We start from the raw sequence: 16,923 nt of genomic DNA, 5'->3' as shown, positions 1-16,923 counted from the left end.
CACATTTAAAGCATCCACATTTGAACAGTGCTGTAAAGGCCACTTCTTTAAGATATGGTTTTGTAATTCTAGTTTTCGATAATTTCAAATTGTATGTTAAATGTGTTTATTCTTTCCATTATTAATTCAACTCAATTCAACTTTATTTATATAGCACCTTTCATACATAAAACATGTAGCCAAAAGTGCTTCACAGAATAACAGAGAGACAGAAAAAAACAGCAATGGTACAATTCTAAAAGGCATGATTATAAATAAAATACCTAAAAAATAAAATAAAATCAATACAGTAAAATTAATAAAATAAGTAATAGTTGAAAGAAAAGTTAAAAATAAGGTAGCGTTAACAAGATCAGAAGAATACAAGAAATAAATAGATGAATAAATAATGAAATAAGATAATTATATGTTAAAGCAATGATTCAAATAACAATGGTTAAAATAATAATAATAATAATAATAATAATAATAATAATAATAATAATAATAATAATAATAATAATAATAATAATGCAGTCCAGGGCTAAAAATAAATTACTCCAAATTAAAAGCTAGATTAAAAAGGTAAGTCTTAAGTTTACTTTTAAATTATTAGAGAGCAAGCTGCTTCGATTTTGTTTTTTCGAATGTCAAAGGTCAACAGGACCAGTTTTAGTGAACAAAGATAAGTAAGGCAGATCTCCTGATTCTTGTAATAGATAGCAAGAGTATGCACAGCATAACCCACATGCCCTTATTGAAGCACATTTTCCCCTGAGGCAATATGTCACCTGCACGGTTGCGTGCTTTTAGAGACAACTCTGTTGTTTACATGGAATCACAATAAAACGTGTTGCCAAAGGGAAGTCGCGATCGGAACTACCGCTGAACCCATTAACCTCCGGCAGTGCTGGGGGTGAGGGGCAGGGCACCAGATTAACTGATCAGCTGAAATTAATCAACACCTGATTGTCCTCACGTACTTCACCTTGTGCGGTGCACCAGCTTCTTGAGCTCTCAGATCTGCAGGGAGAGGAACGCTAGGCATAGGTGCTTCTCGTACCTATACGTGTAATGACACGACAAATAAGGGTTTAAAAAGTCCAACGACCCGTCCCATATTCCTTTCTTCTTTAGCGTTCAGGATCCGAAGGAGGGGCACCATGACAACTGTGGCTCAAAAGATGCTCCAGACCTGCAACAAGCTTTTCTTTAGGTAAATGTGTGGTGATGTATTTCACTTTTGAGAATTTTAAACAATCAAATCCAGTCTTTCAGTCAACTGTGCACAGGGGCATTGCATAGCACAAATATGCATGGGCGGATTTATGACCAGTGCAGATCTGGGGGCGTAGACCTGAATACTGAAAATGCATGATCAAATGTGCCATAGAAATGATTTAAAGGTGTAGTTTGTCGTATTTAGAAATACAGACTTGGTATAAATTGAATATAGGAGACTGCTGTCTTGCACCACCATGTTTCTGTAGTACCACACAATAGACCATCAAGCAGCAGCCATTGGCATTATTCTATTCAGGGGGTGGCAGCTGAAAATGCACTGAACAAAGAGGAAGAAAAGAGTGGTTGGTTGTGTAAAATAAATGTATTGATATAGGTTTTTGATGGTGAAAACTTTACAAATTGATGATCATACTAATCATGCAGCACAGGAGCTTTTGTCCTTGAAGGCCACCATCACATCTAGACCTTAACCAACGGGAGGGGGAGCACTAACCTCTATATGTACCTTGTACTGAGGGCTTCCTTCCTCATACATGTTTAGAATATTACTTCATTTGGTTGTTAGACTCAGTGTGCACAGTAAAGTATCTACATTGTCACATTAATAGGCTGATAAGGGCAAGATTCTCTGTGCGTAGCTTTTTATTTATCAGATTATGACTAGATTAAGAAGCCTCTGTTTTTGGCATCACAACTGTAAGGCCAGTCCTGGTCCCTTTTTATACAATCTACATGTGTGTGTGATGAAACTTCCCTCTGGGTGACTTACTCAAACAATGCACTTTTTGAAATACAGCGTGTGGTAAAACAGCAACATTTGATCAGATTTGAGTTTGTAATGTGTGCTCATAAATATTTGGTAACAGTATGGGATTTACTGAGACAAACCATAACCTGTGCCCTTTACAGAAAAACACAAAATGATGTTTCAGAGGGGCATCCATCTAACATTGAGACGGCCGCACAGATGGACAACATCCAACATTTGTCTAGTCCTCCCAATCCCTGTGTGGAGGCTGCCAGAGAGCACATTCACCATGTGGAGGCAGTGATGGAGAGGGCCCACCATGGGGGTGGATGGCTTCTGTCAGGCATCATCTGCATCAACATCCTGATATTGGGATGTGCTCTGGTTAGCGGAAGCGCCTTCAACAGCGTGGCCATTACTGCTGTGCACAGGCAAATCTTCCTCATAATCCTCCTCCTCCTCACAATGTTGTGGATGCTGTTTTACACAGTGGTTACCTGTCGGAAGGACCAAGCAGTGTTGTTTAAAGATAGTCATGCAGGGCCTGTGTGGCTACGAGGTGAGAATTCTCACTTTGTAGGTCTTTTGAGACACATTTCATAAAATGTAATCACATTGTTTGTTTTTTCAGCTGGACTTGTGCTGTTTGGGCTTCTCAGTCTCCTCATGGATATCTTCAAGATTGCCACCTATGTGGGCTACCTTCACTGTGACTCTGCTGTGAAAGTGGCTTTCCCTGTGGTGCAAGCTGTGTTTCTTTTCGTTCAGGTTGTAGCAATCGAAGAGCTTTAGCATTGCGGTAGCATGCAGTCTTACTCTCAAAGGGTCAGAAAAACTTAAACACTTGTCTGTTTTAGACTTACTTCTTATGGATCCATGCAAAGGACTGTGTGCAGCTACACACCAACTTCACTCGGTAAATTATTTCATCAGTCACATGGAAGTTTGTGTTAGTCTTGCATGGCACTCATGTTTTCATTCCTCCAGGTGTGGGCTCACACTCACTCTTTCAACTAACCTGGTGGTGTGGATGGCAGCTGTGACTGAAGAATCTCTTCATCAAACTGAGATTCCTGAGCTGAATGTTAATGTCTCACACAAGATGTACAGAGGTATTTAAGTATTTATTGATGTTTACTTCTAATTATATTGATTTATGGATTATTTGAGAAACACAACTCAAACTGTTTCTCTTTCCTTATCAGCCAGTTATGGTGAAAAGAAGTGTAAATGCAATCTCTCAGCATGCGACACCTTCAAAGAGGCTTTCTACTACCTGTACCCCTTCAACATAGAGTACAGCCTCTTTGCTTCAGCTATGGCCTATGTCATGTGGAAAAATGTTGGCAGACTTGTGGAGAATCACAGCCACCCCCATGCAAAATTTAGTCCAAAGGAAGTGTGTGTTGGACCTTTGACAGGAATACTCCTGGTGGTGGCAGGACTTGTAACATTCATAATTTACGAAATGGACATACTAGAAGAGGACGAGGGGAACAGAAACAGGGCCCTGCTGATTCATTTCATCATGAATATAGTGATCGTGAGTCTGATGTCCCTCTCCACCCTGATTGGCTGCATCATCTACAGGCTGGACCACAGAGAGCATGTGTCTGAGAAGAACCCCACTCGCAGCCTGGACGTGGGGCTGCTGGTTGGAGCCTCCATGGGCCAGTTCATTATCAGCTACTTCAGCATTGTGGCATTGGTGGCCACAGGAGCAAGAGGGTACCTGAATGCCCTCAACCTGTCATGGGCTGTGCTGACAGTGCTCCAGCTCGGGCTGCAGAACTACTTTATCATTGAAGGCCTTAATCGGGAGCCTTTCCACGTTATGCAGGAAGCAGCTCTGCACACAAATGCTTGTGCCTCCCAGGAACATGCAGAGTTGAGCACTGTAATGGAAATCAATACGTCTAGCTACTACCTCACTGTAAGTAAGAATAAGCCAAGCTGGAAGAGGAGAGTACTGAAGGAAGTCTGTGCCTTTCTGCTGCTTGCGAACATCATTGTAAGTCGCATTTATGCTTTCTTCTTCTTTATTTAAAGCTCCTGTAAGGAACTTTTGGTTTGTGTTAATTTTGGGGTCTTCTGTAGACAAAGTGGTATGTATTGTTTAACACATCACAAATTATTATATAAAAGTAACCAAACTTAGTCACTGAGGGGTTTTGTTCACTTTGTAGGTCATAACGAGACATCAGTATTAGTGTGGGGCTGTTTTAATCAGCTTAAAACTCCTCGCAGTAGCTTTAAGATTCAAACAAACTAGTAATGTGTTTTAATCCAAAATCATTTATCATGTTTTTTCATTGGCAGCTGTGGATCATGCCTGCCTTCGGTGCACGTCCCCAGTTTGATCATCCCATTGAGATAAAGTTCTACAAATTCACCATGTGGGCTGCTATTGTGAATATTGGACTGCCTTTTGGAATTTTCTACCGCATGCATTCTGTCGCAAGTCTCTTTGAAGTGTACTTAATTTCCTAGACAGTTTGAGTTGTTACATTTTTTAAATATAATGGTCTAGTTTTTTTATTCTCTTTTATTTTTATACCATTTTATAAAACTTATGTAAAGAAATATTTTATTGTATTTAACTTGATATATTAAATTATGTGTAAATAAATCATGATCAAATCGTTTTTGTGACCTTGTTTGATTTGCTGGCCTAACATTTATGTTTCAAGGTTTGAGTTCAATGACCTGCTGTAAGTTGCTTGCAATTACATTTACATGCTTATTTATTGATGACTAAGGCTGTTTTCGAAACTGCCTACTATACTAGCAGTACGTACTGATTTGGCCAAAATTCATTATGTAGTAAGTAGTATGTGAACAAGAGCAAAATCTGCAGTATGCCAAAACTTCACGGATGTCTACTGATTTGGGAAAATTTCACAGTATGCATCGGACCAGTCTGCCTCGCGTACTGTTTCCCACAATGCACAGCGCTCGTTCCGCTTTCTCTTTTCTCTTCATATTTTGACAGGGGATCTCTGTTTTTATGTGCTGTGAAAATTATTAAATTCCATATAAACCACTTAACTTTTTAAATCATAAGTGATGATAAAGAAGCAGTTTATCTATCAGATTGGCCGTTGTCTACTTCCGCTTTTCTGGGAACAGAACAGTCATACTGCACACTAAATAAAAAGGCAGTATGTAGTGGGTAGTACCTACTGCCTACTATATTAGTAGGTAGTATGTAGCAGGCTGTTTCAAAAACAGCCTAAGAGTTTCATTGGTCCTGAAAACTTGCTGACCTCAGTAATGCAAAATTGAGTTTTCAGGACATTAAAATTGTTTTTTTTTTTTAAAGGAAAGGAGAGTGGCTTGTGAAACATAAAGGGGAGCACTGTGCTTTTGGAGTAATAGTTTCCAAACCTCATGTTTTATCAATATAAAGGTAAAAAAAAAAAACAGTAACACTTTACAATAAGGGTCCCTTAACTAGCGTTAGTTAATGCATTATTAAGCATTAATTAACAGTTTAATAATCGTTATAATGTATTACCTAACATTAACTAACACATTAGTTAATGCATTAATAAGCAGTTAATTAATGTCCACTGCTCAGAGTTAATACATTATTAAGCATTAACAAAAGTTACAAAACTTAATTAGTTAACCATTAGTGAATGCTTTCTGGACCCTTATTGTAAAGTGTAACACATGCATCATTTAAGTAACACATTATAAATGCTAAACTGCCTCATAAGCATCAGCATAAGCATAAGCGTGTGCATCACTTTTAAGTGTCCTCTGGAAACACTTCTGTTGTGTTGCTGTCTATTTGCAGCACGTTCTTCTAATGTATTGTGTTGTGGTCTTTGCATCGCGTTTTCTAAATGCTGCGCATGTGTTGTCAAATTGATGAAGGTGTTTTCTTAATTTGCTTGTGTTTTGTCTTTTTGCATGTGTTTTCTTAAGTTGCAGTGCTGTGAGCTCTCAGGGCCACCGTACTTCTCTGTGCCAGTTGAGATGTTATCTGTGATTATCTGTTTTATTCTAAATAAAATGTGTTGAATTCTGTATATGTGTTGCTTCAACTACATTTCAACTCATTTTGCTTCAGCGTATGTGTTACCTAAGGGATACATGTGTTACACTTTACAATAAGGGTCCAAAAAGCATTCACTAATGGTTAACTAATTAAGTTTTGTAACTTTTATTAATGCTTAATAATGTATTAATTAACTCTGAGCAGTGGACATTAATTAACTGCTTATTAATGCATTAACTAATGTGTTAGTTAATGTTAGGTAATACATTATAACGATTATTAAACTATTATTAAACAGTTAATTAATGCTTAATAATGCATTAACTAACGCTAATTAAGGGACCCTTATTGTAAAGTGTTACCAAAAAAACACTCCTTAAAGCTCTTGTGGGGATTTTTGGTTTGTTTATTTTGGCACCCCTATGATCAAAGTGATTCCTCTTGACTTTTTGCTCTTTTCCTGTCCATGTGTAATTGTCATTTTTTTAAAAACATAAAATCTCCTGTCTCTTTACACTCGACATACCATTTATGATAAGCCTTTGCTATGGAAAAGAAAAGATGGCTGTTTCTGCGGTGTGTTGTTGATCTCCTTGTCTGAAAGCTACCCCCTGGTAGCAGTTTTAGGCATTAAAGATGGTTGTGAAGACTTAATCAGTCTTTCTACTGATACTCATGAAGCTCAATAAAAGGCATCATTCATTTTTTGGTTTGTTTCATAACCACATTTAAAAACACAGGAGCTTTAATGATATGTCTAAACATACAATTAATAAAATAATTTAATCTAGTAGGATATTTCTCTAAAAGTTGTTGTGACCTGTCTCAGGGTTTCTGTTGAGTATGAACAGCCTGTGGACTGTCAGTCACTCGGGCCTGTACGTGGATGATTACTGCAGAGCAACTGTGACATCTAGTGACCACTATGCAAAAGGACACCACATGTTGTGGCTAGGCTAAAGAGTTGCAATATCAAGTCATTCAAACAGCTGTCTATTCTGTATGGTTACATGTTGGTTTAAATTGGCAGTCCTTTCTTTTGGCATGGTTCTATATTGTTCATGAATGAAGACCTGGTGGTGACCCAGACTATAAAGAGGGAATCTGGGGATCAAGTCCAGCTTGGACCAGTTTGCTTGGAGTGTGGGTGCCTTCTTTGAGGCAGCTCAGGCATCTCTTCATTCATTAAATATTTTAATAAGTCTTGTTTCTGCATGTTTATTTTGGGCTTGTGTCTGTGCTTAAAATAACTGGAAATGGTGGCTTTTTCTATTTATAATGCATGAAAGAGTTAGGAAACAGTGTCCGTGATGGGACCAACACAGAATTCACAGATGCATGTCAATATATATTTTCAGAATAATTTAAGGAAAATACAATTTTCAACATTGAGCATTGAAAGCATAGCAGGCCATGTGAAAACTTAAACCTGGCCCCGTACATAAAAACATACAATCTGTAGTATCTCCAAAAACCAGTAGAGTTACATTGTCACAAGCTACAACCATTAAAACGGACAACTCAGAAAGAGTGCAAGTTCACTTTTAAGCATAGCAAGAACGACTAATAACGTGAAACACCAATAGTGTGCCGTCCAAGATACGTCACAAGCCTCTGCTGGAAAGCACCACATCATCTTTGATAATTCCGACCAAAAGGGTTGACCATATTTCCTCTTTCACTTCTCTGTTGACGAGAAAAGATCCTAAGCCTTCAAAACACGCTCATCTCAGTGCACTGACAAACATTCTATGGTCTTCAGGTGAAAAAAATGAACACAGTTTTTGAACAAATTGACAATTCAATCATCTCCCGTCTTATCTCATCTCTGTAATGTTTCAAGCTTTAAAGATGGTAACGGGGACAAGTTGAACACAGTGAAGTGTACTGGAAAACCAGCAGATAATGAAGGGAAGAGAAAGGTACAACGGTCCTATTTTCAGTCTTCTGTTCACATCCTCTGAATCTCAAAAAGGCGGACGTCAGTGTCATACCAGATAGGAGGGTCCACATTGCTAGAAAATCAGAAAAAGAGGTTAGTCTTTGAAAGTTCGGAGAGAGGACTGTTTGCAAAATGCCCAGCTCTTATTGCTGACTCACCGCAAATACACCACACCCCACATGTAGGTGCGAAACCACATGGCAGTGCCTGCATTGGCCTGATACTTTCTGATGAGGATGGGGTGAGGAACCGGCAGCAGGCCCACTAAAGTGCCATGCTGGAGGAACTTCAGAATCTCTGACTCATCTGTCAGACCCCTGCAGTGAAACATGCACAGGTTTTAATGTTTCAAAAATAATCTGAGTCAGTATATGAGTTTGGCATGCAGAAAAAAGGGCTAAGATGAATTAACATACTTGTCAATGCAGATCTTCTCCACCTGGGGAACGAGCACTTGTAGAAGGCGCATGATAGTCTGCAGGGGTAGTTTGCATTTCCAGGAGAGGACCTTTGGGGAAAAATGGTTAGTGACACATTCTGCCAAATATCTAACATGTCTATAAAAGGGCAGTTAAAGGTAAAGGAATTCACATACCCAGTCTGGTGTGGGAGCCCAAAGTGATGTTGAAGATGCACTTGACAAACGCCTTCTCTCCATTTCTGCTTCAGTGTAAAAAACATCCTGAGAATGAAAAAAAAGGGATTTAAAAACATAGACATTATTAAAATAACATGCACACAAACACACCGTTAGTCATACACTTACTTCGTTATCTCGGCCTGAGGTTGATTCTGTGTCACTGGTCCCGGCGACTGCACTTTGGTCTGGATGAGCTGCCTGAAGGGAGTCTGTCTTTGGTACTGACACCATGGTGCCGTCCTCTGATACCTGGGACTTCTCTGTCAGTTTATCAATGCCTGAAGAAAGAAAGTTCACTAATCATTCATTTTAGTGTTGTCAAAAGATAATAAATCATAAAATAAACATGAGCAGGCCAGGACTAAAGATGAATTAATGGTATTAGAAAGGCTGTATATTCAGAATCGTATGTGGCTTATTCCTCTGTAGAATATAGAGCAATACCTACACTCTTGACACACACACAGAAATGTGATGAAGAAATGAGCGGACCTTCACGTTGACTAACGAACACGCCTGTTCTTTGCCATCAGTGTGGTCTCTGTAGTTTCTTTTGATTCAGTTATTCATAGACTTTTTTTGCTGCTATTAATAGGCTCTTCCACATTAAATCTGCTTTAAAGTAGTGCCCCAAATGAAGTACTACAAGTATTTCTAACGTTTCTAAGAGTGGTTGTATGAGGTACTTGTTAATAGTAAGTGTACTTTGCACAAGGGATCCTTGTAAGCTTGGTAAGTCCCTCTGATATATCATACATTTTTGATATCAGGTATCATATTTTAAGCAACAATTTTGAACAATATCCAGTTGGCAAAGGAACGGCTCTAGAGTTAGTTTTTTCAGCTCTGTCTTCCCCTTTAACAGCTAACACACTGTATTTTGATGAAGTAGACATACTGTATGAACCATGGATTGTGTCATTATGATCTCTCCTGCTCTCCATTTGGCACCATGTCATCGTATGTCCACAATAAACAGCATTTCATCTCAGCTGTCAGAATCACTATATTTTTAGTTTGATAGAATTTTTGTCTCTTTCAAAGTTTACAGACCTGAACAGCGGATAAGTGCACTCCAGGTGTAGGAACACGAATGTGTTGCATCCATGAACAGTACAAAAATGAATGGGCTTTCTGACATCCCACATAGTAAAGCATATAACTTTTGTAAATATAGTGTACACTTACACTAACACAAATGTTTGTGTCTGAGTTTATTAAAGTTAGCTGAATTATGTGGCAGAGTTGACCCCGTCTGCTCAGTTGGTGGTCTTGCTTCAGTTCTCGTTCTCCAGACGGTTTCTCAACAAAGGGGCCGAGCTGATCAGGATCCTCTTTGGCTAATACACTTATAATTGACAAGAACCTCACACAACCCCTCTTCACTAACTAAACTTTTTTTTAAAGTAAATTAAAAAGATATCAGAAGAACATGGAGTACACTATGTTGACCACTGTGTCAGTTTGACATTCAATCAGTTACATCCACTCAGCAGATATCAGAGTCAGTCACCTGGAATAGCGACCAGACTGGCCTTCAGTGTACCAGGCTCCGCCGGCACAGCGGGATGAGAGCCCTCCATGGAAACGGTCTCCTGGGAGCTGGTGCGGGAAATGACATCAGGAGACTTCTTTTTCTTCTGTAAAGCCTTCTGGATGGCGGCAGGATCAGAGGGCAGGTTGGCCAACTGGTGGAACACGTTGCGTTTGCGGATGATGGCGTACACCAAGTTGCAGTTTCCTGGAGGTGAGAGAAAAAGGAGCGACTTTACCTCTTATACCTCTACAACAGCAAATAAGAACACAGCTTTGTTCTTTCTGTTTGTTGTGTTTTCAGTCAACTGTCTCCCACCATCAAACTGGTACTGGATAATATTGTTGAAAGCCTCCAGAAGGAAGAATACAAGGTGATGGTTCTGGGCTGCAGAGAACAGGAACCAGCTGGTGGAGAAGGCTTCCAGCAGGTGGAGCAGTTTATTGGCTGCCACCATGGACAGGCTCTTCAAATATGGAGACACTGCAGAAGTAAATGATATATTTAGACAATGATTGTGTAACTAAACAAAGGAAACTATAAAATGATTTTTTGTTTGATTAAGCATCATCTATTTCTTTTGAGAAAACTTAGCAGATGATGGAAAAACAAACAAAAGATGGTACAGATATATTTACCATTTACAATGATAGTCAGCAGGCAGTCAAAGAGAGGCTGCAGCCGCTGGTGGCCGGTGGTGATAATCTTGTGGAACACCTACAAAACAAACACAGTGACAGCTGTGAGAATGAACCGCACTATACTCAGGCTGCAATAAAGAACCTTTCAAATGACGTAACCATAGAGATCTCACCACTATGAGCAGGTCAGCATGAGTGCCTGTGAACACTGGGATGTCCATAGGCACATGGACGGTGTAGGGCTTATTTAAGCGCACACCAAAGTTTCTCTCCCCACTCAGCAGTAGCAAAATGAACACACCGATGTGCATGAGGCCAACACGAGCTGAAGCCAAATATAAAACACAGAATGAGTTTGTAAATACATACTCTTTCTTTACAGACGTTTATTCAGTGTGAGGAGGCTGATAACACAGGCATGAGACTCACACTGATCAGCCCTGGCGTCATTCAAGTAGAAGAGTATAGGAACCAGAATATCCAGCACATCACTGCTCTTCAAGACGAAAAACAGGAACTTCTATTGTGGGAATACAAATAGGATCTAGTTGAGTAACAGCACAGCATTTAAAGGTTACAATCCCTCATGTTAGTCCTTTATGCCTACCTTATTAAAGTCGCAAAGCTTCCAGAAAAGCACCAACAGCTCTTGGTGGAACTGAATCTTTTTGGTAGAGTTAGGCAGGTAGGTCTGAGTCAAGGGGTTAGTCAGGAGACGAGCAAGGCCTTTCAATACAAAGTCAAAATCCTGCCAAAATGACAGAAGGAAAGTAAGGCTTTGGACCTGCATACAGGGAAGATCTTAATGTTTCTGAAAAATGAACAACCAGCATACCTCCTCTCTGTGAATCCTCGATAAGTAATTCACAAAAAGGTTTTCAGGGCCTGTGGACTGCAAGAAGACAAAAACATGTGTCACATGGAGTAATAAATATGCTTCATAGTCATCAGTCCTTTTTTTCTGTATGCCAGTATGTTTGCTGGTCAAATCAGGACTAAAAATTCATCATTTCGTTCACACATGGAGCTCCCCCTGTGTGGATACAGCTTATGATTTTGCAGTGGTCTCTGTGTCATACCTCTTGTTCCTCCATGCTGGACGGGGACGGAGGACGGTGGGAAATCCCTCCGCCATGCTCCAGCGTCACAATGAGAATCTGTACAGCCTGCTCCACAAGCTGCTCCCGGTAGTCAGAGAAGAGCAGGTGGTTGTATGGGATGCCGTAGCCCACGGGATCATAGGCACACACCACATTCAGCAGGGAGGTGAACAGAGGCAGAGCATGTCTAGGGACAAAGGAAAGAAGAAAATGTTTTCTTAAAGTGCGAATTTACTATTTGGGTCTTTATTTGAACAAGATATGTTTTCAATCAACCAACAAATGCCCCTTCTTTCCAAGCCCAACACAGTTGAGGCAGATGGCTGTCTAACATGAGTCTGGTTCTGCTTGAGGTTTCTGCCTGTTAAAAGGAAGTTTCACCTTGCCACTGCTACTTGCTTAATGCTGCAAAGTGCTCTGCTCATGGTGGATTAAGATTAAATAAGACTGAGTCCTGCCTGTAAGATGGGACTGGATCTTATCCTCTCTTGATGTTGGGTCTTTGTTAATAATATATAACATAGAGTATGGTCTAGACCTGCCTGTTTGTAAAGCATCTTGGGATAACATTTGTTGTGATTTGGCGCTATATAAATAAAGACTGCTTGATTGAAGTGCAGTTACGTATATATTTCAGTTCATACAGAAATAATGAATGAAGTCACAAGTCACAGACATGAAAAGGCATTCAAATATAATTCATAAGTAAACAAATAAATGGAATGGATAGTAGTAGTAGTTTTAAACCATTTCCATAACATCTGAGCTAAAATCATCAGCGTAAAGGCATTTTGTTTTGTAAAAGAATAACTCTTGTCTTCTTGGAATTCTGTCTGAGTTGTAAGCTAACTGTGATTTAAATGAATTAAACATTTATATCTATACACATCATGAAACTTATTTCTCATACCTGTTTTCTGTGGAGCAGAAGAATGTCACCCAGGGGTTCAAGACACCTGTGTCTGTTGATGGGGGCAGGTACATGGCCTCAGAGAAGCAGGTCAGTAACAATCTCAGCAGCTCTGTCCTGCAACGCAACAACAGAGCAAAACAAATGAAGAGGAAGAGGTGGACAGAAAATTAAGTCCAATGTATGAATGTTTGTGATACAGATGTTGCAGAGCATGGGGCACTCACCTATTCAGATCATGGATGTAGTTGAGAGGAGGGGACTGTGCAAAGCCCACCCCTGCCTCCCAGATGTATTCACAGCTGTCAATAGACTGCATGCTCTCTACAGAGTCCTGGAAGTAGTGCAAAAAAACATTCACCAATGTATTTAGTACATTCAGAGTGCAAAATTAAGATACATCCAAATATTTTATGGAAACATTGCTACTCAAAACGTACTCTAACAAGTCATCCAACATAAATCATACCATTGGTTGTTTAACGCTGATGACTACTGTAGTTAAATGGGAATTATTTCTTAGACATAGGATGAGTACTTCCCCCTCTCCATCCACGCTTCTTCCTTCTCCAATCAGTAATAACAGTTGACTGAAAGGTGATTCTTAAAGCAGATAAAAGTCTACTTTGTCTAAACTTTCCTTTGGAGCTCTGTTTGAGCAACATATTTTTCATTGTGCATTTGAGACGGAAATTCTAGAGAAATACTGACATGGTACACTATAGTTTATCAGGGAAGTTAAAACCCCTGCAGAGCATGACTGTCAGCTGAAAAGCTGCATTCCGATATGCAACATTCCTTTCTTGCTCTTGGGAGACAAGGACTTCTTCCTGGTACAACTGACAGTGTGTCATCAGTCATGACCTTTTTTATTTTCTCTCTTTAGAGAAACTTGACCGATAAGTTAGGTAACTAATGACCAGGAAGCAGGAAAATTGTGCTCAAAGGTCCCATTTAGACAACTAAATAGAACATCTACTGATTTTCCAGCTATTGTCTTTATGTGCCAGTGATTCTTCATTGTACTGGATGGTGTGAAGGTGACAACTGCACACCACAACAGGACCCAGGGTACTTACAGGGCCCCTCTTATGACTGTGCACTGTGAAGTCAGGGCAGAAGAGCAAGTCAGCGATAGCCAGGAGCAGCGACTCAGCCAGAGGCCGAGCGCCATCATCGTCGTCCAGCTCATCTGTCTGGAAATGATGGACATATAAAAGACTGAATCAAGAAGATGAATGTGAAAATAACTAAACTTAAAAATGGATAAAGGTATTCATGGCTTTTCAAAGGGACCTTCTTCATTTCCTGAAAACTCACCCCAGCCCGCCCAGCACCAGGCACAGTTGACCAGAAGAATCCTCTCCAGTCCTGGTCCTCAAAGATGTAAGGAAGGATGCGTGCCAGGATGCGAGTGCAGTTTAGGATCACCTGCTTCTCCCTCTCTGTTGGGCAACCAGACTCTGCACCCTGTACCAGCTTCTCCACAGCCTGAATAGACAGGAAGTACATGAGAGTGAAGCAGCAGCACTGTCTGTTCAATTTAAATCACTTTTTTATTTAAATGTTCAATAGCTCAGTTTGCTACATCATTGGTGCCTGTTTTCCTACCATTTTTTTCAAAGTCAGTTAATGATGCATTAGCGAGTCATCTTTGTTTCAGACACTTATTGTCCCATTACAATTATAATTAACTCTCTTTGACTAAGCCATAACCTGACAGTATTGTATTTAGAATCAAAAACAACAATAATCACTGTGTTTAATTTTGCTGTGATCAATTATGTGCTGCACTCTAAATATTCCCAGTTTGTTTCATTTGACAGCCAATATCTTTTGGCTATGATATTCAGACATCTGTAGTTGTTTTGAGCTTTAAAAATGGTTTACTTTTGATAACTATTTATCATCAGCCTGTTTCTAAAATAGGTACCAACCCCTTCTGAATCTACCCAGCTTAAAAGGCTCTCCTCTTTATTAAATTATGCTCTAAGTACACAGCATGTCTGCTTTGTTTCTGATAGGCAGCTTCAAACGGAAACTGGGACCAGGAGAAAGGAAGCATAGGAAAGGAAGGGCTGTTGACTCACTTATTCCCTCATTTGAGAGCATGGAGCAGTGCACTGCTGAAAGACAGACTGTGCAAGGCTCGAACAAACAAAATTCTGCAGCATTTTAAAACAAAACACCATTATGCAACCTCAAATCAAGTGATATCCTCATGCAATATCAACTCACAGACATAGATATTGGGTTGCAACAGCTCCAACAGTGCGTACCTTATAGCAGAGGGTTGCTAAATTTGAGGGAGACTCCTCTCTAACAGCTCTTATCTCTGCAGCTGGCACCAGTGCAAAAACATCCTGGACTGTGGTGGTAGTGTCTGCCCAGAACTGGTCCCAGAAGGCATCGTCTGTGGCTTCCACTGGCTGTAGAAAACATATAAACGTGCAATTTCCCTTTAACTGAGCCAAAGTCAGTATTCTGTATCACTGGAACTTGATAAACAAAAGCCTAATTGATCTTGTAGTGCATTAAAATCTCATTTTACCCTTGCGTCATACATACATTGTTATTTTGTCCTACATCAACCAGGCATGCACTAATGGCAATGTAAACACAGGCTCTGTTCAAGCATTGGTGGGGTTGCATTATCTGACACAATGATCTGAGTTCAGTCCACCTGCCGCATCTGCAAGCGTGGTCATTTTCAGACATACGTCATCGGTTTTATTAAACATCGCCATCGTTTTCTTGTCGTCAAAACCAATGAAATGCGATTACATCAAGGTTTTTGGTAATCTGCATGCATCACGGAATCCGCCATCATTTAATCCAGCAGTTAAATGACAAATACGACATCATTGATGTGTGATGCATGAAGTCTTTTTGAATCGATCTTCAGAAATATTTTTATTGTGTAAAATAAATGTGAATGGTACTGTCACCAAGGAACATCAGACAGATTTTGTTTTTTTTAACCCCCTTATGCGCGTAATCACATCTACTCGGTGATGCTCTCCAGTGCGCTCGTTGGACATACCACCTTCACATTCTCCCCTTTTAAAGCTATCAAGACACGCATACCTGTGTTTTGGTTGTCAGTTGAATCACTGCTTTCCTGAAGTTCAGTTTTGAGTCCGTGCTTCCCATTGCGATTTTTCCCCTTTATAATAACAGGACCGCTGCTGCTGCTGAGAATCCCTGTTAATCTCACCCCCTTCCTTTGCTTGAGTCATTGGCGGAGGCGTTTTCCACTATTGGCTGGTTGGAAATACTGCACTACAGGGTGTAACTTCCGGGTTGAGAAGATGTCAACAAATCGGTCAGGTGGATGTTTCGTTTCTATACTTTTTCTGAACATTTCTAGATTATGTCATATATTAGGCTGGGGCTTGTCCCACACTTTGATATAAATACCCACAATAATTTCTTTCTAAGGTGGCCTGCAAGAATTGCTTGTTTGGAGTATTGTTCTGTTTTTATTGTTGGCACAGTTCGACAAGCATATTCAAACCCTTCGATCAAAATAACGATCAGCGAAAACATGCCGAGTAATGCAGATCCAAAGTAAACAACGATATCTTTGTGGGGTTATGAAATTCATATCTAGCCACATGCTTGTGTTTTTCCAGTGTATACCAATAACGTTTTATAAAATATACAACACTTGATTAACTTGTAGGTTTGAGTCTGTTCTAAACTTTTTATTTACAGTCTATGGTTCTAAAACGCCAAACAGTGATTTACTACTATAAATGTACGGAAGAGGATTAGGTCCACCAAAGAAATACAAAAATTAGGTCAATTTTATTTGTATTATTATTATTATTATTATTCTGAGGAAAATGTCAGAACTCTGAGATTAAAGTCAAAATGATTAAAGTCAGAATTCTGAGATTAAAGTCAGAGTCCTGAGAAAAAGCATAAGAAAAAAGTCAGAATTCGGACTTTAATCTCAGAATTCTGACTTTAACCCCAGAATTCTGATTTTTGTTTTTCTCATAATAATATATTTTTTAAAAATGACCTTAATTATTTATTTTTTCCAGTGGCCCTTATCCTCTTCCGTAATAAATGTACAGTGTAGGTAAGTGTAATGTTATGCTGCCTTCATAGGTACTCGTATATTCTATCTTTCATTTTCAAACTAGCTGGCGTCTGAAACACGGGCCACG

The 16,923-nt window shown here is 39.6% G+C and overlaps 2 protein-coding genes across 3 annotated transcripts; one reads left to right on the top strand and one right to left on the bottom strand.

Moving 5' to 3' along the window:
* Positions 1-951: 951 nt before the first annotated feature.
* On the top strand, positions 952-4,617 carry LOC117832287 (proton channel OTOP2-like). Its single transcript, XM_034711355.1, has 7 exons — positions 952-1,195; positions 2,134-2,531; positions 2,604-2,740; positions 2,830-2,888; positions 2,960-3,084; positions 3,178-3,983; positions 4,292-4,617. Exons 1-7 carry the CDS (start codon positions 1,143-1,145, stop codon positions 4,460-4,462), a joined length of 1,749 nt encoding a protein of 582 aa, XP_034567246.1. The 5' UTR covers positions 952-1,142; the 3' UTR covers positions 4,463-4,617.
* Positions 4,618-7,238: 2,621 nt separating this feature from the next.
* On the bottom strand, positions 7,239-16,045 carry hid1a (HID1 domain containing a). Of its 2 annotated transcripts, none has more exons than XM_034712296.1 (19): positions 15,833-16,045; positions 15,025-15,174; positions 14,066-14,236; positions 13,825-13,941; positions 12,973-13,079; positions 12,746-12,862; positions 11,815-12,022; positions 11,571-11,627; positions 11,343-11,483; positions 11,165-11,255; positions 10,909-11,060; positions 10,733-10,811; positions 10,413-10,577; positions 10,074-10,301; positions 8,687-8,838; positions 8,516-8,602; positions 8,337-8,428; positions 8,079-8,237; positions 7,239-7,993 (listed from the first exon to the last, which is right to left on the bottom strand). In XM_034712296.1, the coding sequence occupies exons 1-19, from the start codon at positions 15,896-15,898 to the stop codon at positions 7,930-7,932; spliced, it is 2,403 nt and encodes an 800-aa protein (XP_034568187.1). In that variant the 5' UTR covers positions 15,899-16,045; the 3' UTR covers positions 7,239-7,929. The 2 variants fall into 2 exon arrangements, with proteins under 2 accessions (XP_034568187.1, XP_034568186.1); XM_034712295.1 differs by lacking the exon at positions 15,833-16,045 and adding an exon at positions 15,314-15,423.
* Between the last annotated feature and the right edge of the window lie 878 nt (positions 16,046-16,923).

The sequence above is a fragment of the Notolabrus celidotus genome, chromosome 20, assembly GCF_009762535.1.
Source record: "Notolabrus celidotus isolate fNotCel1 chromosome 20, fNotCel1.pri, whole genome shotgun sequence".
Classification (NCBI taxonomy): domain Eukaryota; kingdom Metazoa; phylum Chordata; class Actinopteri; order Labriformes; family Labridae; genus Notolabrus; species Notolabrus celidotus.
This window is presented reverse-complemented; position numbering and strand designations above follow the sequence as displayed.